A 23288-nucleotide genomic window follows, 5' to 3' on the forward strand; every position below is an offset into this window, starting at 1 on the left:
AAACTAATAAAAAAGAAATAACTGATGAAAACGATAAACTAAAAAAAGTTCACTGGAGCACAACACTGATGTATATTCAACCTCAAATGACTCTGTATACAGAAAGAATTCTACACACCTGAGGCTAAACAGTAGGTCAGTTGACGAGAGGTCATCTCACTGTGAAACTTGTGCTGGGCTGAGCAGAGGTTCAGGAGGTACTGTGCGATCTTTGAGCTCTCGGTCACAAACGAGTGCCTCTTCCCACTCGGGCGGCACTCAATGGTAAATTTTCGTCTCTTTGACAGGATTAATGGAAAATGATTAAAACCTCATCATATTGGTGTTTTGAACTTCAAATAGCATGTTTCTGGATTTCACAAAGTAACAAAAAAAGACGTAAACAAGCAACATAAGCCACACAAATAATAAACTCACACTTGTTGAGAGACTGTCTATTTCTGTCCAGGGAAATCTGCGGGTTAACACCCGAGAACTGTTCTTGACTTCATAAACCATAATTCCTTTGGCACAAATTCCCAAAACCAGCTCTCCAATAATAGGTTTCCTTTCACGGGCAACTCTATGGAACAGCACCCCATACTCTGGCAGCTGCTGTGCAATCTATAAAAGCAAGAAAGACACATGAGACACCGACAAACTATGATCAAACCGCCAGATGTTTGAGCGAAACTACTATTGATCTGAGAGCTTATTTATTCTATTGCTTAGTTTTATAAGCATTACAAGAGTAATTTTAGAATGAGTGGCTCTAACTGAAGGCCAAAAGAAAGAACCTTTAAGAACTCCATCTCAGCCTCCTCTGGAAGCATGTGGGCATTATTGGCATGTAACCTTGGCAACTCCTCTCTTAAACAGGGCAAGGCCACTTTCTCTATGACTCTCTTAGAGATGTACTGCTCCATTTGGAAATAATTCTTCCCATAAACCTGAAAAAGTCAGTGTAATATTTCAGAATACAGTCTAGGTAGATCTGTTGTTCAAATGTTCATTAATATCTCACTCACTTCAGGCATATAATCTCCAAACTCAGCCTGCAGTGCTAATGCAGCAAGAAACAATGCAGTCTCCTCATTACAGTGCACTCTGTCCTCCAGAACATCCCTCCTCAGCTGGAGATAGTACTGGTGTTGTGTAAGTCTATGCCTTTAAAAAAAAGTGAGCATTAGAATAAAAGAGTACAACTTCACTGCAAACTATTAGATATAATGTCCATTAAAGACCCAGTGAAATCACTTGACGAGTGCAGTTTTCTTTTGGTTCATTTTCCTGCAAGAAAAATATCTTACTAAGTAAGGTTTTTTTTAATGTTTTAAAGAAGTCTCTTATACTCACCCTGACTGCATTTATTTGATCAATACAGTAATATTGTAAAATATTATTAACATTTTAAATAAATGGTTTCTGTTTTGATATTTTTTTAAATGTAATTTATTCATGTGATGGCAAAGCTGAATTTTCAGCAGCCATTACTCCAGTCTTCAGGGTCACATGATCCTTCAGAAATCATTCTAATATGCTGATTTGGTGCTCAAGAAACATTTCTTATTATTATCAATGTTGAAAACAGTTGTTCTGCTCAACACGGTTGTGAAAACAGCGATATATTTTTTTCAGGATTATTCGCTTAATAGAAAATTCAAATGAACAGCATTTATATGAAATATATACATTTTTGTTCCACTATAATTGTCTTTACTGTCACTTTTGGTCATTCTAATGCATATTTTCTGAATAAAAGTAATAACTTTTGAAAGGTAGTATATATGTACTAAAAGTTAGTTTTTGGAGTAAACTAGCACATAGATGACCCCAAACCTGACAGACATAGACTAAAAGCCACAAAACTCGGATATCATGTGGTCTTTAAATAGACAATCTAAATATTATGTATGTGCAAACTGTAAGGGGCCATTCATACAGAATGCAAAGCAGTGGAGTGAAAAAATTTATAGAGAAACGTTTTATTTAAGTTGAACTTAAATAAAACTTAACTTATGCACAGAGTTTTTAGAATGGCGTATCAATGCAATGGTCAAACACATCCGTCTAGCACGTTTACATATAAAAACAATGGAAAAGCAGCACAGTGGAATGCAAAAGTGTGTTCTGTGTGAATGGCCCCTAAGACAGTAGAAAAAGACATACAAAATGTAGGAGATGTCATCAGGGAAAAATTTGACACGGAGAAAAAGCGTAAATTTTGCAGAAGCCACTTTCTTCCAGTAATCTGGGGCAACCTTTGAGATTTTTGTCTCAGGGTCCAAAAAGAAAAATTCACCATCTAAATGAGAAAAAAAATTTAATTAATGCTCAATTACTTAAGACAGTTAAAAATGTACATTACAAACACTTGATCCTTTTACAGTCATTAAAACCACACAAGAGTACACAAAGGTATATATAAAGACTGAATTACCATCAATGAAAGCAAGGCCAAAGTAAAAGTGCTCCACGAGGTTAGCGTGCGCCACAACCATGTCGAAGACATCTCTCCCACGGGACTTGATGTCACATTTCACTGCCACACACTGTTCATTTGGCATGATCACATTAACTTCCCTTTGAGACAAGCCTGACTTGCCTTTCTTTGACTGTATCGATCGAGAGAGAAAGGGGGAAGAAGCTAAATATAAAGAGACACAAACTTGGCAGTAAAGTTAGTGCAGTAAAGCTGAACAGAAGTGCTGAACGCTTAAAACTGAAGTGTGTTATATAAGTAACCAAAAGTACTAAGACATCGTTTACCACTATAGATCCCGGCAGCTCTAAAACTATTTGAGGTTCATCAATCATCCTGGTAAATTCAGGCCCAAGACTCTACAATTAAAACATGGAAACACGCAATTAACATCTAATTAAGTAAGCATAGGATGCAGCAAACATATTATTGTACAGCACAGATGCTAAGAACATTACCTTGGCTTTCCTTTGGGAGAGGCTGACTGCAGACTCACTAACAGTGATACAGGGACTGGACGGCCGGGTTTCACCCTTTTTGGGAACGTTGAGACATGTACTTTGTGACAGCCAACAACTTGTGCTTCGTCTGTGGTGAAGCCCCAGTGGAATTCTGGGATAACAAAGCATCAGAGATTGACATTAACAGCACTAATGTTTAACAGCCTGATATTACATTTAAAAATGCATAATAATACTACTAACTTGTTTGAACCCAGATAGGATGTGGTCTGATTAGGTCTACTTCTGAGAGACCAGGTTTTCTGTTGTTGGGAAATTCCTGGGGGGGGGGAAAAATCAGCTAAACTGAATATTGAAAAATAAAATAAAATAATTAGCTACTGTATGTCTAAATGCTCTGCAATAAAGAGAAAAAAAGATTTAACAAATTGGCATTTTAAACTGTAACAAAAGATTCACTAAACATGTAAACACGTGAAATACTTTACTGTTTAAATTTTGGGGTCATAAGGTAATCAAAAATGAATATTTTTTTCAGCAAGGATGCATTAAATTGATCAAAAGTAATAGTAAAGTAATTTATAATGTTACAAAAGATTTCTATTTCAAATACATGTTGTTCTTTTTATTCTAACTTTCTATTAATCAAAGAACTTTGAAAAAGTATAATAATAATAAGAAATGTTTCTTGAGCACCAAATCAGCATATTCTAATGATTTCTGAATGATCATGTGACACTGAAGACTGGAGTAATGGCTCCTGACAATTTAGTTTTGCCATGACAGGAATAAAAGACATTTTAAAAGATATTAAAATAGAAAACTATATTTATTTTCATATAATTTACTATATATTTTTTAAATTAACTTGGTGAGCATAAGAGAGTTTTTTTCAAAAACATTTTATTAACAAAAAACATACAGACTCCAAATCTTTGAATGCTAGTGTATGAGCTTACCTTGCTTTAGCTCGGAGTCCAAAGACAGTCTGCGAGTCTCTCCTGAAGCTCCGTTCCCCTCTGTATAACCAGGATATGGTCCACGCTTACCTGCTCAACAGAGCCCTGATCACTACCGACACGTAACGCATACTGTGCATCCACTGCATATACAGCAGTTTATACTGCACATGGTTGCACAAGTAACCTCTGGAAAATGGCCAAACATAAGATCACTACGCTTTACATTACAGTTTGTGTTTAAGAATCAGCGCTTTGAGCCTGATCACAACCTTTTGTAATCCCATGTTCGGTTTAAGTTAAGCTGTTAATCCTATTGTGGACACTATTTTATTGGTGCAGTGGTGCTTTCTTACGCACATGTTAGTCAAACCTGCAGGGTTTTACTAATTTAATTTTTAAGATAAACATTATAATCCAAGGAATATGTTGGGATTACCACTGAAACGATTAGTTAAGGACAGCGTTTAAGCCAAATATGTGGCATCCGCACTTACTTAGACCTGTTATGCAAAGGATCTGACGTGCACCGATTCTAACATGACAGGCTAAAACTCTTCTATTAATACCCATTACAACAACTAACTTGCATATGTATCAAGACATCAAATCACATTTACTTGCAATATCATTTTTAAAAATTAAAATATAAAAATAACATTTTAAAATGTGAAACAAAAATATTAATATTATTTTCATATTTTAACTAATTTGACAACACTTCTTTACAATTTCACAACTATAAGAACAGAAGAGGATGAAATTCCTACCATGTAGTCTTTCTCTGATCATCTGACTTTTCCCACTCAACTGCACAACATTTTTAGTTAAAGCAGCTCGATCCACCTGGAAATGAAATCTCATGAACTTCTTGGCTAATATTTTTTTAAATTGAGCAATTGAGAAGTATATGAGGTATAAATGATAAATGCTCTTTTTTAACTCACAGAGTCTTGGAAGACGTCCTCTACCAGTTGTTTGATGACTTTGTTGGGAGGAGGCAGCAGAGATGCTTTGTGGTGTGATTCACACACCTCCAAGATGGAGTTCAGGTTGGCTCGTCGATGGGCCATGTCCTCACACATGCTCAGGAGAAGGCAGTTCAGAGAGTCACTTAGCTGAATGGGCTGAACAAGCAGAAAACACATTTATTTTCACATTGAAGGTGAGAAGCTTAATGTAGCTGCCTTATTCTACACTGGCATGATTTGTTCATCAATATTTTACTTGATTTTCCCTTTTTTTCTTACTCTAATTTCAATGAGACTGACCTGGTTTTGAGGGAGATGATAATCAACTGACCAATACAGAGTCATCCCAAGAGAATACACGATTATCTGGAAGAAAAGACAAAAATCATCAACATATTGAGCATTCAAGCACTTTTTCTAAAATAACAGGTGACAAAAAATGGTAACACTTAACAATAAGATTCATTAGTTAACTGCATTAGTTAACATGAACTAAGCATTAACAATAATTGTACAGCATTTATTAATCTGAGTTAATGTAATTTCAACTAAAATTAAAATCCAAAATTGTGCTTGGCAACATGAACTAACAATCTGTATTTTCATTAACTAACATTAACACAGATGAATAAATACTGTAATAAATTGTTCATTGTTTGTTCATGTTAGTTAATACATTATCTAGTGGTTGACCGATATATCGCCAACGTTTGACATTTTTCTGTTTGGCCGATGCGTTCGAGGCGGGACTTTTATTTTGACGGCGCTGAGAACGGCAGTGAGCACACAGTGCTCAGTTCTGTCTAATACCGATAGAAGTCTGTCTAATAATCCGATAGAACTGTTAAACAAAGAAATTTAAATGTATACAAAAAGTATTATAATGATTGCTTTTATATTATTAGTAATAGAAAGGCAAACATTATAATACTTTATCGTTTGCCGTCAGCATTCTGCAAATACGCATTTACATCATTTAAACAAATCTTTGAATGGCTAATGAAAATTTAATTTCACAAACCTTACAAACTTAGTCGAATCCAGTTGTGAGATCTTGTGAAGTGTGCATGTGACCTGCATGATCGTGTGTTCTTTGCGTGACTTTCGGTTCGTGCAAATTGAATGCTTAAACATTCAATTCTGATTTCAAATTATGCTGCGCTTTATGCGTTTGCCCACTGTCATATTCATGTCATTTTCAATGTGTGCTGTATGTAAAATGAGTGTTACTTTGGTTTTATTTGAAAAAATACGATTCCCAATGCACATAAACTTCCCAGAATACTGAGTGCTCAGTTGGTTACAGTTTACTTCCTTTTTAATTATTTTATTAAATATTTATTTATTTGTGAAAAATACTTTGTCATCTAAAGTATAAGTATGTTTATTTTACAAATTTACTTTTAAATCCATTTTCAAATGATTTCAAATTTCTTAAATATTAATTAAAATAAATACATTTATATCGGCCACCCTGTTTTCTAAGATATTCATCGGCTGTCAAAAAAACAATATCGGTCGACATATTAACTAACATTAAGTGTTAACACTAAGTGCCATCTGAAATTTTCATCTAAAATGAGGATTTTTAGCAGGCTCCTACGTTTATGTTCAGTTATTTCACTTTAATTGCATAGAAAATGACCTATGCATTGCCATTAGAGTAAAATTACTGAACCTAAACAGAGGAGCCTGCAGCATTAAATAAATTAAATTTTACGCATCAGTGAGAATACATTTATTTTCACTGCATATCATATCACCACTTTAAGGCGCCTATAGAATGCGCTGAGCATTTGACAGGTCAGTATTTCTAAGTTAGCTCTTTTTTGAGGGTGTGAAAAAAAGCCGTAAAATAAATAAATAAAGTGGGAATACAGCTAACTGGACGCAGACACAGACAGTTTAGTTTTCCCTCTCCTTCTCTATAGTGCACTATTCCTATTGATATGACTCTATTCGCAGTGTTCTTCGTAAAAATCAGTCATTTTGTGAAGAGAACCTGATTTGATTTGCTATGTATAATAAATTAAATTAAAATTAAATTAAATGTATGCAGTTAGCAGACACTTTTATCCAAAGCGACTTACAGTGCATTCAGGCTATACATTTTTTATCATTATGTGTGTTCCCTGGGAATTGAACCCACGACCTTTGCGCAACGCTTCACCACTGAGCCACAGGAACATATGTAATCATAACAATAATATATAGACTACATGCCATGCATCGCTGAATGAAACTGACCTTCTCCATGGCTAGCTTGGTGGAGATGGTACGGCCTTGCAGCATCTCTGGGGCTGTGAAGGCACACAACTCATCTGTCATAGCACAGTTCTTGAATGCCAGCATCCCAGTCGTGGACAAGAGCAGTGATGCAGGAGTTATAATGTTGCAGATATTGTGACCTAGAAAAACAGACCCACATTCAATTCATTTTGCATGGAGTGCCCTCTTCACCATCAGGAAAAATCACCTAACTTCAAGGTCAGTGTTTTACCTTTGTAGGAAAGGTCTAAGAGTGATTCAGCTGAGCCCAGCAGGAGCGACCATACCTCGTCCTCTTCCAGCGGTCCTCCTCTGGCTTCCAGCACCTCGGCGAGGGTCACAAACGTGCTGCTCATCCTGCGGAATCGAGAGACAGATACCTGAGAAGGAGAGACACAAGCTAACTGGCTGATGGAGGTGGAGAGAAATCTGTTGAAAGAGGAGGATGGAGCCTAAACAAAGTGATCAGTAGGGACTCTGAGCTCATCACCAATGTTTCATAACAATATTGTGTAATATACATGATTTGAACATGAACATGAACATGATTTATAATTTGTGATGTGTAAATCTAAATCTGTCTGCAATTATCTATTTTTGTCTTTTGCTGACCTCATTCCAGCTATCCACTTCATTTCTAACTTCATAGGACACATATAAATTTATTTCTTCACTTTTGTTTGTCATTTTCAGATCATTTTCAGATCAATAGCAAAACTATGATTTAAATTTTTTTACATATTTGTTTTACAAACTATGCCAAAAGATTTCAGCTGTTTTTTCCCCAATATTAAATATCTTTGTTAAAATATCTAATTCTACTCCACATCTAAGTCTATAGTATTTTCCCCTGCTGCAATACTGAACAATACAGACATACAGACAGTTTCCTGAAGTCTTTTGATGCGGTCTGAAGAGTCTAACTGTAACTACTCAAAATGGAAGCCAGAGGGAGACATTTCATATCAAGTACATGTATACTGGACTAATCAATAATATTCACTTAACAAAATAATGTTTCTTTGGTACCATTCTTTTTGATTTGATGTAGAAATTCATAAATCTAAATTGCTAGCTAGAGCAGAAATGAACTTTAATGTACACACCTTTTTGGGGATTTATTAGAAAATTATCAACAGAATACTAGTGACTTTTTAATTAATTTAGCTAAAAATAAAAATTAAGGATTACAGTGATCTGTCATGAGAAGCGGGATATAATCAAATGTCCATAAGGATACTCCAAGTGACTTCTCAAGTAAATGTGCCAAGAGATGTCACCAGTGTGAGCCATCATGTCATGACATTATTGTCAACGACACTCTTACTCTGCTAATTTTATCATGTCAAGGTAAAATACTACATTGCATTTAATGACACGGAGAGCAAAATATTTTCAGGTTCATCTCTGGTTTAAGTCAAGAGGAATGTACTAAAATGTAAAAAAAAAAATGTAAAGGCTATGTAACAGCTCTCATAAATAATAATGATTTTGCTGTATACTGCTGACTCAGACATTTAGCAGTATATTTTGTAAAATCTGAAGTACTGCTTGAAAAATAAGACATCTATATGACTTTTCAGAAATGTAATATTGTCAAAAATACACTAAATGTAAAATTTAAAATGTAATTTAGATTAAAAAAATTAGATTAAACAATATATATGAATTATATTAAGTAAATATACTAAATGCATTTAAATAAGAATGTAGTATATTTTAAAACCTTACATTCAGTCTTTTGTTGTTTGGTTGTCTTGAGGCTTATTATATTAAACAAGTCCATGTGCCAATACAGCGAGATTACAGCGTCTAGTTAATTACACAACCTGGGTGTTAAAAGGCTGACTCAACACCTTTGTAAAAAAAAGGACATACTAAAATATGGCAAATGCAATAATCTAAATATAAGTTATTTATAGATACCTGAGGTTGTTCACTGCCTCATATCAGATCAATTAGAACAACAAATGTTTGGGCTGGACACATACACACACAAAACTGTACCAATGCAATAATGAGCTTGAACTCCAAAGAAGGTTAAGCAGGACCTGCAGATGTGTAAACATAGGTCTGAACATTACAAGGAGCCTTGAGTTTCTTTTTGTGGCCTGTCAGAAATAGAATGCTTAATTTTAAGCAGACAAATGCTAAAAACACTTAAATCAACAAAGCTGTATATATGTGCCTCTAAACTTAAAATAAAAATCAATATAAGCTTGAGCTCTCTCAGACTATAAGTATAGGAAGACATACAATTTCTCATGCACTAAGAGAAATAAATGACACTAAACTCTCTCTGCATTCCTACAATAATCAAATCTGAGAATACTCTGACAAACAGTGTAGCCTCTGTGCACAAATACTAACAGGGGCATGTACAAACACTGCCTAAATTACTAAATATATCAGGAGGTTCGAGAGGTTCTAGGCTTTCCCTGTCCAAAATAAAAAGATACACATGCAAAGATACACAGCTCAGCACTGTAGCTTTTTAATAGCATACCAATATAGCTGACCAAGTCATGGCAACAGCATTAATTACAAACAGACTATACTAAATGTGATCTATCATCTTGGGAATATCAACAGATTTTACCTTCTAGCATTTGATGCTTGTGAATTTTAAATGAAAACATAATAGTAGATAGATTCACATAATAGTACAAATTCTACTAAATGTGATCTATCATCTTGGGAATATCAACAGATTTTACCTTCTAGCATTCGATGTCTTAAGGTCCTGATCTCCCTCTGATGCCTTCAGTCCCAGCACACACACTTTAATCCTGTGGATCACTACATGTTTCATTTACCTTCTGTTACAAAGTGCCTCATGTGACCCAGCCACGCACAATCTCTGCTTCAGCATACTGTAGTATTGTACAACCATGCAAAAATGCATTTACTGATAAACTACTCACATCTAATCACTAAGAAGCAACTGATGTCTGTGGGACCTCGAAACATTTTTGCAAATTGAACAACTATTCTTAGACTACAGCTAAGAGCTCAATTGGATTAAATGAGCAGCGACAAAAGAGGATGAGGAAGTCTTCAGGAACATTTTTTACTCAACACTCCCAAAAACAGAGGTACAAATCTGTCACTGGGACAGTGCCTTAAGGAACAAAAGCTAAATGGTACATATTTGCACCTTACTCTTAATATTAGTACCTTAAAGGTACATATTATTACCTAGAATGTACATATAAGTACCTTCTGAAAGGCTACTGCCCACAGTTTGGTACCTTTTTCTGAGAGTGAAGCTGTGGTCCTTATATGTATATATTTGAATATGTATCATTTCATTTCATGTCCTTGTTGCATGCACAGAAGAATTCTGATTCTTTCTCACCACGTATTGTGTTAAATATCATTCTGTAGTGGAAATTACATTTAAAACATTTTTGGAATAAAATGGCTGTCTTGCTAAAGCTAGCTAGCAGATGTATCTAAAATACACACAATTGAACGTTTCCACACTTCTTGCATAGTTTTACAGCTTGATTGAAAATTACACAGAATTAAAAAAGAAAAAGGTATATTAAAACAATTGGTTTTACCTGTCTATTTCATCTCAAGCTCATCACTGCCACTGTTGTCTCCTTGGTAAACAAAATACTTTTGAAAAAACTTTATTAGGTGCCATAACTGTGGACAGCCCTCTTTTTTGAGAAACAGATTTATATAGCAATTTTCATGCAATAAATATTAAAAGGATTTAAGATTAATTTACATAGTTTTAAATGTGTATTTTTTTTCCAATGTATTTTCATATTTTATGAATTAAAATAACTATCCGAGTGGGCTGAATATAATACCCTTAAAAGGATGCACAACAGAATTGATATCAATATTATTTTTGACAGATTTTTATAGACAGACAGACAGACAGACAGACAAACAGACAGACGATAGATAGATAGATAGATAGATAGATAGATAGATAGATAGATAGATAGAATTCTGTATCTATGAATAGACCGGTGTGATGGCACGGAAACGCATGGGGGTTTATTGACGTAGAGCGCATGTCGTCCGCAGTGCACGCGAGGCCTGCTGCCAGAGGAAGAAAGCGCTTTCAATACGGCGAGGTCATGTTATCGAGACCAGCAGCAGAATAAGCGCTTTTAATAATCGATAGAGCCTTCACCACATCGTTTCCGAAGAGTCCTGGTATTTAAGTGGCATTTAGGAAGAGGAAGTGTTTATATTTCAATCGTAGCAGGTAAGTAAGCGTTTTAAGGTGGTTTTAATGCGTGGGATTGTTACGCCGTGGGGGAGGGTGTCAGCATACATCACAGCTCATTTTCTTTTATCTGAAACAGTAATACGACAATGTCGCTGTTTTGAATGATGAGACTTTTAAACGTAGCGGCTAATAAATGAGCCGGGCTCCGTGGGTTAACGTTACGTGAGATCGCTTACAATGCTATTTGTCAAGCTGCTCGCTTTGCCAGCCACCCACTGTAACCATACTGTGTGTGTATTCTGGATACAATTTAATCAGGAACGTAACATATGAAAAGCTGAATTACTTATAGGTTTAGAATGCATACTGATCACTGTCTAAGGCTAGACAAAAGATAGGCTATACTATACATTTCTTGTGTGTATATAGTATCTTCCTGGCCTGTACTGTCATATAAATCAGGATACACATATTTTTAAAACATTTAAATGTAACTTCTGAATGAATTTCTCGACAGGCTGATTGATTCCAGCTTGACAGAATGTGCCCATTAGATGTGTTTGATGAATAAATTGTTATAATTATTAATGAAACGAAAACAAACTGTGAGCCCTTTTTTTTAGAGGCATGAACAACCCATAAAAGTCTGTGTCTTAATCAGGATTTGTCACATTCTTTATATGACAGTAGTCTCTGTGTTTCATTTTTACTTGTTTTTTATCAGTGATCTTCAATTGCTTGAATACAGTTTCTAATAATTTCTTTTATTGTGCATAATAATACTTGTGGTTTGAAATTATTCTCTCTAGGAATGTTGTGCTAAGTAGTTGTGAGTCAGTGTTATTAGCCTGGAAGTCTTTGCCTTTATTAGACTCTGATTAAAATGAGAAATTGTGTTTCTTAACTTGATTAACTGGTTTGTTTGGGTGCATGCCTGGTTATACAATATAAGCATTGATATTGGCCTCTATGTCAAAACATGTTTGGTAATTTATTTATTTATATTTTTTTCCTTGCTTGATTGTACACCGTTACAACCACAAATCAAAGCATGTCCAGAATAAAAACTTGTCAAAATTCTCTCTCTGTTGCTGTGGATCCAAAATGCAGTTTCTTCATGCTTTCATATTCAGACATATGCAGTGCTACTTCCTCTCACCACAGTGAATTGTGTTACTTTTAATGTACTGCGACATGTCAGGAAAAAATATCTCTGATATTATGCCATTTGCGGAAACAACAAGAAAATGTGGAAGCATTTTTCTGTGGAACTGGGTCATGCTGTTAGTCCTGCTGTTTTAACTCAGGTTAAGAGCTATTAGGAAACTGCCCTACTCTTTAGTGGCGTATGAGTCCCCTTTTTATGTGTGCGTGTGTTTCTAACAGCTGTATGCTCTAGTTATTTTCTTTTTGATGGCATAGAGATAAAGCCCAGAGCCAAAAAGAGGTTCAAGACCACTCTATGCTGTCCTTTCAGTTTATTCTGTTGTGCCAGAAAAAAAAGGTACTGCAGGAAAATCATGTGACGGTTATAAAGATATCAGAACAATTGCAATATTATATTGGGTTTTGTTTTGTTTTTATGGTCTAGGTTTGTAAAAGTCTGCCTTGTTCGGATGCTCACACATCGGCTTCACCATGAACAAAAATAAGCAAGAAAAAGAATTCTACAGCGTAGATGTGGGTGATTCAACATTCACAGTGTTGAAGCGGTATCAGAATCTAAGACCCATTGGCTCGGGTGCTCAGGGAATAGTCTGGTATGTTCTAGAGCTCGTATTCCACCTCAAATCAAGGACGTTACACAGTCACTGCATCTTTTCATCTGATTTATGCATCCTTTTCCCTTTTAGCTCAGCGTATGACCACAACCTTGAGCGAAATGTGGCTATAAAGAAACTCAGCCGGCCTTTTCAGAATCAGACTCATGCCAAACGCGCATACAGAGAGCTGGTGCTCATGAAGTGTGTCAACCATAAAAACGTAAGTCATGACCCCAAATGGGTCGTAACATGTTGCATGCAATGGGAAATCCAGCAGAGCATAAGCCGTCTAATGGATGTGCATTTTCATTTCCAGATAATATGTCTGTTAAATGTTTTTACATCACAAAAATCATTAGACGAATTCCAAGATGTGTGAGTATATATTGCGTATTTATATGGTTAAAAATGACAGACCCCAGCTGATACCCCCCTAATGCTCTCCCCCCTTTCTCTCCCATCCACACACACCCCTCCCCTTCTTCTCTACTCTCTCTTGCCCCCACATCACACCCTCTTTTTTGTCCCTCCCCTTCCCGCCCCTTCCCCAACGGCAGTTACCTAGTAATGGAGCTGATGGATGCCAACCTCTGCCAAGTCATTCAGATGGAGCTGGACCACGAGCGGCTGTCCTATTTGCTGTACCAGATGCTGTGCGGAATAAAACACCTCCACTCGGCGGGGATCATCCACAGGGTCTGTGCTCTTTAGCCTAAAGCCTCTCCGTCTAAACAAAAAGACTGCCGTACGCAGCCAAGGTTGCACTGACAGCGAAAAGCTTAATAATCAGTTAAGGTGAGGGAGGGGGAAGGGTTTCATCCCCTGGGCTGATTACAAAAAGCCAGACCTCTGCCTGCCTGCCTGCCTGACTGCAGCTGCTGCTGTGGACTGCATTGCGCTGTTGAGGCAGGGACGTGTTGAGAGGCGACAGGAGGGAAGCGATCAAGTGATCCTCAGTAAACATCGCTGTCCTGTAGTCCCGTTTCACCTTGACTTTACCTCTGTCTTATACAGTGTACTGCTTTTGCACAGACATAACCGGAGTCCTTTGTTAATACAATGAATCTCGTGTCACTGCACAAGATCATGTATCATAAATGCCGACCTTTGAACATTAAAAATGCAAATTTCATTTGCAACCGTGGGTAATCAAGCATTAAATGAATAAAAATGGTTTCATTCTGACAGATCGATTGATAGGTAATGAGAAAACATAGGAACACTGAAAGGAAATAAGTCATCTTTTTCAAGGTTAATGGTGTGGAAAGACTTGTTTGAGAGTGGAATACAGAACATTAGGTTTGATACACTGTAGCCCTTGGAAATATACTGTTTTTTTGGTCAATTATCCGTCAGACAGGACCATAAGTGAAACCAAAAATAGTGAATAATGTAGCTGACATCTACAACCCCTTTCCAAAGCCACTTATGGCAGTTTATTTGCAATTATTTATTTTGATAAAAACTGAAACACATTTTTTAAATTTACATTTACCCATAAATATTTCCTGAATGTTAATAGCTACAGCCATGCGTCCAAAAGTCTGCCTCTGTTTTGCTTTTTTTCTCATTTAATTAAATGTTTATCTTTACAGTATATTATCAGCATAACAGTTTGAGTGGAAAGTTGCATTGACATGAATTTCTATTTAAAATAAATGTGGTTCTTTTGAACTGTTCTATATAAGAATGTGACACTGAAGACTGTAGTAATGTTTGCTGAAAATTTGTCTTTGCTATCACAGGAATAAATTACATTAAAAAAATATATTAAACAAGAAAACAGGTATTATAAATTGTAGTAATATTGTGCAATATTACTGTTTCTTCTTTATTTTAATAAATGTAGCCTTGGTGAGCATAAGAGACTTAATTCAAAAATATTTAAAAAGTCATACTAGCACCAAACAGTATGTCACAACCTTTTCATTATTATTAGTTACAATTTTCTTTTCTTTTTTAATCCTAAAACTTTGTGTGTTTTTTTTTTTTTTCGGGTTTTTTTTTTTTTTTTTTTTTTTTTTTTTTAGGTCTCAGACTTTTGGACTGGACTTTTAAATATGTGTTAAAACATACAAGCAGTAAATGAGATGCAAGCTTTTATTTACTCTCATTTACATGAAAAATGAAAAATTTACTAATATTCCATCTTGTGATTCTTTAGGATCTAAAACCCAGTAACATTGTGGTAAAGTCAGACTGTACCCTGAAGATCCTGGATTTCGGTCTGGCCAGGACAGCAGCTACAGGTCTGCTGATGACACCATATGTGGTGACACGTTACTACAGGGCCCCTGAAGTCATCCTGGGAATGGGATATCAAGCCAATGGTCAGTGCTGCTGACAAGTTTCAGAATGCCTAGTTGGCACATCCTATGCATGCTTAACGGCCAATATCATCCTCGTGTTGCAGGTTTCATTTGACGCTTTTATAGGCCTCTCTAATGTTTTCCTTGCACTAATAGCTTTCTGGTTTCAGCACCAAAATGTGTTACGAGGGATAAGATTTGTTGGGAATTCTTTCTTTTTTGTTTTCTCTTTGATGAAATGTGAAGCCTGTTCAGTGTGTGATGAGTAGACAATGGCTTGATGTGTTCATTCTAGGGCTGCCCCCTGATAGTTGACTAACCATTAGTCGACGAGAAGAGGCTTTAGTCGATCAACATTTTATTAGTTGCTTAGTCACAGAACAAACAAATTCCACGGGAAGTGGCGAAGTCTGTGATGGACAGATCATTAACAGCTGGTCTATGTGGTAATTACAGTACATCGGACATCCAAACGTTCGTTTTGTTCATCGACCTCAAATGTGACTTATCATCTGAAACATGTAAGTAGCAGCAACATTACATTTAACGTTAATCTAGAAAAATGTGCTCTATTGAAGTGTTTGTGCGGAGTGTGGAAGCTGAATATATCGCGCTCACTTCATGACAGTTCACTTGGAGTCGCCGGAGCGATCATTTGCATTTGACTTAAAATACAAATTTTTGCTCATCCAGAGTAATACATCTTTCGAATCTGTAAAAGGTCTACTTTTATTTGCGTGCACTCACAACAACAACAGAACGTTGTGCTTTTGTAAAATAACAAAAGCAAACATTATTAGGTCTCTTAGGTCTCTGTGAACTTGAGCGTGTCAAAAAAGAAAATAAATTAAAGATTAAAACACTCCGTGTTTGCCTCACCGACATGAAAAATATATCTATAGAAAGCGAATAGTCTACTTTTAAATGAACCAATTCAAATGGAAAACAAATATTTTCAGATTATGTAATCCGTATGAAGCATGCACGTCCACTGTGGAGATCGCTGCAGCCAAAAATACAGAAAACACTAGTTTATCATTATTATAATGTTAAGGCAGTCTTCTTGCTGTTTTTCCCTGACACATTCATAATCATTGCTTCTGCCAGTGCACTTTGGAAAGTTTTATGCGTGCACTTGAGCGCTGATGGGCTATAGGCAATAAAGGCTCATTATTATTAATTATATGGTTTATTAATATAAACGTGCGATTAGTCGACTAATTGCTCAAATGAATGACTATTAGTCGACTAGAAAAATTAATAGTCGTGGGCAGCCCTAGTTCATTAATTTCTTACCCAAACTATAATGAATAAAACAAGTTCTTATGCAACAGTACAAAAATACTAACACCCCCTGACTTCCTGCTTAACTGTTTTCTCTCTTTCCCTCTGCTGCACGCGCTTAGTGGACATTTGGTCTGTGGGCTGCATTTTGGCAGAAATGGTCCGTCACAAAATCCTTTTTCCTGGGAGGGACTGTATCCTTGAGCCGTACAAGTAAAGAAAACTGCATCATCAATGCTAGAATTGTCTGTTGTCATTTTGACAAACTGCATTTTGCTCATGGGCCACATATTGAGTTAGATAGTGTATAGTCCCTCGCTAGTCTGGCATAAATGTTTATGACGATTCTTTTAGATTGTGTTCTTTGTTATGCATGCTGTGTGTTCATCAAACATTGGTTGGTTGTGTTTTGGTTATAGCTCTTTTTTTTCCATTTCACTCCCTTATTTATTTCTGTGTGTGGGGGGGGGGTTGATTTTCCAGTTTACTTTCTGGCTAAGTCTAATGAACACTACTAATTTGAAGAGTTAGTTTTGGATTTCTAGCACCTGCTTTTTTATTTATTAGTTGTTTCTCATTGGTACTTGTTCTAGTTTCATATTAAATGAAAAAGAAGCTAATGTTTGAGAATAAAGTCATAACAATGTGCATATTATGAAATTATTCTCTAGTTTATCCTAGAAATTCTTTTAAAATGTATTTTATGTGGCACTAAACTCAATTGTATGTTGGTACTTGTTGTTTTGACATTCATTCAGCCATTCTAGCTGTTCTGTTCTCTGCTCTTGTGATAAGGGTCTGACATTGTTTGTTTCATACTGTAAAATTACTCCTTAGCACTGAGTCGGTTGCATTTATGAGACACTACTTTTATTCAGAAGGGAATGCATTAAATTGATCAAGTGATAGCAAAGACATTTATAATACTACAAATAATAAAAAATATAAATGCATAAATTACATTTTTAAAGTTTCTATTCATCCTGAAAAATATATCACAGTTTTCACAAAAATATTTAGCCGTTTTTAACATAATAAACGAAATACGAAATGTTTCTTGAGCACCAAATCAGCATATTCTGAAGGATCATGTGACACCGAAGACTAGACTAATGGCTGCTGAAAATTCAGCTTTGACATCTCAGGAATAAAATATATTAAAATAAAAGTCTATTGATTTTTACTGTATTTTGATTAAACAAATGGAGGCTTGGAATGCATAAAATACTTTTTAACACATTTAAAAAATCTTACCAACTCCAAACATTTGAATGGTAGTGTACAGTATATTAGAAATTTGGGATCTTTGAGGTATACCACTAGGTTAAGGGTGGCTTGATGGTGTTTGAGAACACATTGTCCCATCTTCCAAGCCTACATCAGGATTTTGATGTCATCTGTAAAAAAATCTAAATCTGTAATATTGTACAATGTTTTTTTTTCCCCTCCATCATAATCAGTTGAGTCACCATTGTTAGTCACAACATGAGTGTAAATGCTCAGACCTGTGAAACTCGTTTCCGGTTTATTTATAGTATTGCAATGATCGTTCTATTACGTCTGTGCTCCATCCTCACTGACTTTCCCTGCTAGACATGACAGATCCTGCATGACGCACATCACTCTTCTTGCCATCTGATTTTATCGTCCCCCCCCCCCCCCCCCCTTTTTTTTTAGCTCCGTGTTGCATGCTAATTTCACTTTCATTTCACTTTTCAGTGGATGTATGGTCTGTTGGCTGTATCATGGCTGAAATGGTCAGAGGTAGTGTGTTGTTTCCGGGTTCAGATCGTATCCTTACCTGTCTATCATGTGTCATCCATTCCATGGTCATCACTTCTTTTTATTAAACACAGTACTTTGTTTTCCATGGTACACTATGGCTTTTAGGACTAAATAGACTTAGCATAGGCAATCAAAATGAATTGGTTCAATGTACAAGAAGTTCATTTTAGATATGGTAGGCCTGTTTATACTTTTCTTAACCCTCGAATGCCTGAAGATATTGATCAGTGGAACAAAGTCATAGAGCAGCTGGGAACACCATCTCAGGAGTTCATGACGAAACTCAACCAGTCTGTGCGGACCTATGTGGAGAACAGGCCGCGGTACACTGGATACAGCTTTGAGAAGCTCTTTCCCGATGTCCTGTTCCCTGCTGATTCAGAACACAACAAACTGAAAGGTACATTTTTTTTTGTAGCATTTTTTTCTTATTTGGACAGCTGTGTAAATGCTGCTTGCAAATGTGGATGTCTAAATGTTGGTATTCTGTCAGTGTAGTATTTAAATACCATGGAAATGAAAGACTTCATCCATCATTTAATTGGATTCACAGTGAGTAGCCTGAATAATCAGCTGTGGTGACATGTCAAGCCACTTAAGCCACCATTAACACTTTGTACTGGATGTGATTTGTTATGCAGCAAGCCAGGCGCGGGACCTGCTGTCTAAAATGCTGGTGATAGATGCATCCAAGCGAATCTCTGTAGAGGAAGCTCTGCAGCACCCCTACATTAACGTGTGGTACGACCCAGCTGAAGTGGAAGCGGTGAGCTTATGCGCATTCACACACTAATTTCCAATCCATTGCAGTCAACTAACATTCAAGCTCATTGTTTTGATGTAATTTTGATGAATAGTTTACAAAAATAATGTTGGATTTTGTTTTCTCAAATCATCAAACCAAGGGCTGCAATTTTGAAACCTTTTTATCAAAACTGTTACCTTTTTTTTTGTTATTTCCATCAGTAAATTTGCACAAAAAGAAAAAAAATAATATTTTAATTGTGCAAATGAAAGGTTTGTAGTTATTGATAAGCTTTTATAATTTATATACATGTAAAGATTAATATTGGTTTGAAAATGTCAAGGATACTTGATGTTTTAAAAAAATAGATAACTTAATATACACTACTGTTAAAAAGTTTGGGGTCTCTGTAAGTTTTCTCAGTAAGTCTCTTATGCTCACCAAAACCACATTTATTTGATCAAAGATACAGCAAAAACAGTAATTTTGTGCAATATTCTTACAATTTTAAACAATGTTATCTATTTCACTGTATTTTACAATGTAATTTATTCCTATGTTGGCAAAGCTAAATTTTCAGCAGCCATCACTGCAGTCTTCAGTGTCACATGATCCTTCAATAAATCATTCAAATTCTGCTGAATATTTTTGTTAATTGTGATAAATTTCAGAGTTCAAAAGAACAGCATTTATTTGAAATAGAATTAATAATTTCTTTTAAAAACAACAAAAAATTATTTACTCCATACGTTTCAACGGTAGTCTATCTAATAGTTCTCACAACAAAAACATGGAGTTTGTGGTTCTGTTTTGTTTGTTTTTTCAGATAAGCTCATATTCAATACATTGATTGTTTTTCTCACCAGTATAATTATGTGTGCTTATCTTTCTCTCTTCAGCCACCTCCTCTAATCACAGACAAACAGCTCGATGAGAGGGATCACACAGTGGAGGAGTGGAAAGGTGGTTTGTTTTTCTAATTTTAAAGTTCATAGAGTGAAATCCAATGCAAAAGGAAAATGCCAGAGGTTGAGAACGAGCATCATTTGCCCATTGCACACGCAGTCGAAATCTTGTCTGCAGGGGTCACCTGATTGAATAGTGTTAATAAGCTCCTCCGCATGTTTAAATGTCTGACGGCAGTTGCTAAAATTAGAAAGATTGATATTTCTTTCAACTCATGGAACGTTTTTTTTTTCAGCTGCATGACAGTTGCTCAGCTGTTTTCAAGACAGTCTAGCCATTCCAAATTTCCAATGACAAACTAGTTGTTCCAACAAACTAGCTACCGTATGTAGTGTGACGATGCTACAAGTTCCTAAAAGTGTTGCCAATTTTGATTCATTTTCATTAATCAGTTCATTTGGAGAAAAACAAAACAATTGACTTTCATTTCAATTCTTTTTTTTCTTTCATGTAATTACATGCTGGTGTTCATCACCATGTTCTCAAGTTATATGTTTTTCCCCCCTAGTTTTTATGTATCTGTTCAATTTCATTAAAGCCAATTGAAATCCCTATGTTTTTGTGCAAAATAGATACATTTCTAAAGCCATATTCCCTTAAATGGCTTCATTGTATTTAGATAAAAATTGTGTAGTGTAGTCTTATAAGCAAATAAACTTGAATTGACTACTTCAAAATAAATGACCTCACTCTTTCATCTATTCTTTGTCTCGCATTATATTCTAATTATTATTTCTTTGTCTTCTTCAGAGCTGATCTATAAAGAAGTCCTGGATTTGGAAGAATGGATGAAAAACGGTGTTATTCGAGGTCAGCCTTCCCCTCTAGGTTAGTTAAGAAGAGTTTCTCTTAGTCTAATGCAGATTGTGTTGATTATGTTTTATTTATTTTCCATTTGCATATAACCACACATCACGTGCAGGTGATCTAACTGACTGTTGTGTTTCACATAGCACAGGTGCAGCAGTGATCAACGGCTCACCCCAGCCCTCCTCCTCTTCCTCCATCAATGATGTCTCCTCCATGTCCACAGAGCCCACCGTGGCCTCTGACACAGACAGCAGCCTTGAGGCCTCCGCAGGACCCCTGAGCTGCTGCAGATGACTATCACCTTCCCCTGGCGTTTCTCTGTGTGTGGCATGGTATCAGATTTAGGCCAGTCTAATACTTCATTTCGGGTCGGGTGTGGCTTTTTTGAGTTCCGCTCTAGATGCTGTAAATGACTACACAATTTTATCTTTTTAGCAGCAGCCCTAATATTTAAAGCTACGTTTAGAGTATTTTGTCAAGTTGTCGTAGAGTGATTTTGGAAGGTAATCTGTAAAGATTGAATTGCGAATATATTTTCTCAAATTAATTTATTTTGAGTATTTTTTTCCTGGTCAATGTATAATTTTCTTGGTCACTTGGGATATGAAAAACTTTAGAAACAAGTCCATATTAGTATTCTTGAATGGACATAACAATATTGCACAAATTAATATCAGCATAGTTATTTAAGTTCATTTTGACATAACTTGCCTGAGGTGGCTTTTTCTGGGTCATATTTTCCATCACTGTGCGCAGCAAATTTTATTTAAATTTTGTACAGTTTAATTTAGATATAACTTGCAACATCAAAAAAATATTTTTATATGTACATTGATTTATTTTACCAGGCTGTTCTTTTTTCCCATGAATAGTTTTGCTGCTGGTTAATTTCCTGGTTGAATGTGAAATGTGACGTGCTTGTGCGTATGTCTGTGGGGTTCTCGTTTTTGTTCTAGTCCTAGTTACCTAGGATTTCTTTTTTTTTTTTTTATAATTAAAAAATAGTTTTACCTCTTAAAAAATCTGCGTATAGAACAAGCATAGCGCTTCATTATTGTATCATTGCATTTTTTTCTCTGTTTTTTCCAACCCTTAGTAAGGTTTTGTTTTGTTACATATGAGTCTGAAATTTCCTGAGCTGGTAGAACAAATGTTAATAATTTACAATTATTTTATTATTATTATTATTATTTGGAACAGCAACAATAGAGTCTACACTGGTTACTTTTTTAGCATATTCCATTAGAGTTTTAAGCTACTTATTTATTTTTGTACAACAGTGAATGATAAAAATAATTTATCTCTAGATCGGTTTTACTTTTAGTGTTTTTTTTTTGTTTGTTTTTCCCCCCCGTCAGGTTGGAAGGTTTTTATTGGCATGTGATGTGCTGTAAATGAATGGGACCTACTGTTTTGGGGATTGACCTACTGTACATATGTGTTTTGTAACTTGTGTCATTGAATACTGTGGAGGTCCACACATTATTTGATAAAACGTTTAAGAAAAATCAGGGAAGTGGGTTTCTTTTACATTTGCTTCTGAATGTGAAGGTGATAGAGAATGCCGAATCGGCCTGAAGTTGTGGAGTTTAGAGGGAATCTGAATGTTGTTGACATGGGGTTCAGCCCATTGGATATATTTACCTGTGCACAGGGTAAAAACTCAATATCTTGCTATTACTTTATATTATTGTTGTTTTGTTTTTAAGTGCTCTTAACAGTGGCAATGATTTTAAACCCTATATACTTGCCTGGGAAGCCTGAGCCAACTGTACCTGCAAAGAGCAAAAGCTTCTGAACATGTGATATGTTTTAGGCATGAAACACTGAGCCATTTGAAGGTCGAGTCTGAACTACCTCACACTGATGCTATACTGCTACAAGGTTACAAGTATTATTGTAACTTTTATTTCATTTTATTTATTTATTCAGAAAAATAGGAGTGTTCAACTGGCTGTATAGTTTGAATCTGTGAGAAAGTACTGTATGTATGTGTATACAATTCAGCGAGTATGTCTTGGTTTATTCTAATCTAGACTGTTTTTTGTTTTCTTCAGCTTATGTGCAGTAACTCAGCTGAACAATGAACCATGTTATTTCAGACTCGACATCTATGCGAAAATGTTTGGAATGTTTGTCCATGTTTTGCTGTTTCGAGAAAAAGAAATGAGAATAATAGAAATGGAGAGGAAAAGTTTCTCATCCCCAATCTCAATGATGGGCGGTATCTTGCATGACCTGCTTAGCATTTGATTTTAAGTCCAAAACACTGTACAAGAACCATAAGATCATGGTGCTGGGTTTATTAGAC

The 23288-nt window shown here is 35.7% G+C and overlaps 1 protein-coding gene and 1 pseudogene across 5 annotated transcripts; one reads left to right on the top strand and one right to left on the bottom strand.

Annotated features, from left to right (window-relative positions):
• The window catches only part of LOC107548632 (tyrosine-protein phosphatase non-receptor type 13-like), a 31480-nt pseudogene extending 21452 nt beyond the window's left edge, over positions 1-10028 (bottom strand).
• A 1096-nt stretch (positions 10029-11124) lies between these two features.
• On the top strand, positions 11125-22148 carry LOC107548633 (mitogen-activated protein kinase 8A). 5 transcript variants are annotated; one of them, XM_016229402.1, is made up of 12 exons: positions 11125-11212; positions 12907-13075; positions 13169-13298; positions 13395-13453; positions 13636-13774; positions 15243-15408; positions 18391-18462; positions 18674-18856; positions 19098-19222; positions 20101-20164; positions 20918-20995; positions 21126-22148. In XM_016229402.1, exons 2-12 carry the CDS (start codon positions 12954-12956, stop codon positions 21269-21271), a joined length of 1284 nt encoding a protein of 427 aa, XP_016084888.1. In that variant the 5' UTR covers positions 11125-11212; positions 12907-12953; the 3' UTR covers positions 21272-22148. The 5 variants fall into 5 exon arrangements, with proteins under 5 accessions (XP_016084888.1, XP_016084890.1, XP_016084886.1 ...); XM_016229404.1 differs by having other exon boundaries at positions 11125-11351; positions 21121-21222; XM_016229400.1 differs by lacking the exon at positions 18391-18462 and adding an exon at positions 16794-16865 and having other exon boundaries at positions 11126-11351.
• The last annotated feature ends 1140 nt before the right edge of the window (positions 22149-23288 follow it).

The sequence above is a fragment of the Sinocyclocheilus grahami genome, unplaced genomic scaffold, assembly GCF_001515645.1.
Source record: "Sinocyclocheilus grahami isolate Dianchi unplaced genomic scaffold, SAMN03320097.WGS_v1.1 scaffold351.1, whole genome shotgun sequence".
Taxonomy (NCBI): domain Eukaryota; kingdom Metazoa; phylum Chordata; class Actinopteri; order Cypriniformes; family Cyprinidae; genus Sinocyclocheilus; species Sinocyclocheilus grahami.

Excerpts from the sequence above, each read along its gene's own strand:
- LOC107548633 (XM_016229402.1), top strand. The coding sequence starts at position 12,954 with ATGAACAAAAATAAGCAAGAAAAAGAATTCTACAGCGTAGATGTGGGT. Across the intron at positions 13,775-15,242 it reads CGGCGGGGATCATCCACAGG|GATCTAAAACCCAGTAACAT; the intron begins GTCTGTGCTCTT and ends GTGATTCTTTAG. Across the intron at positions 18,463-18,673 it reads GTTGTTTCCGGGTTCAGATC|ATATTGATCAGTGGAACAAA; the intron begins GTATCCTTACCT and ends GAATGCCTGAAG.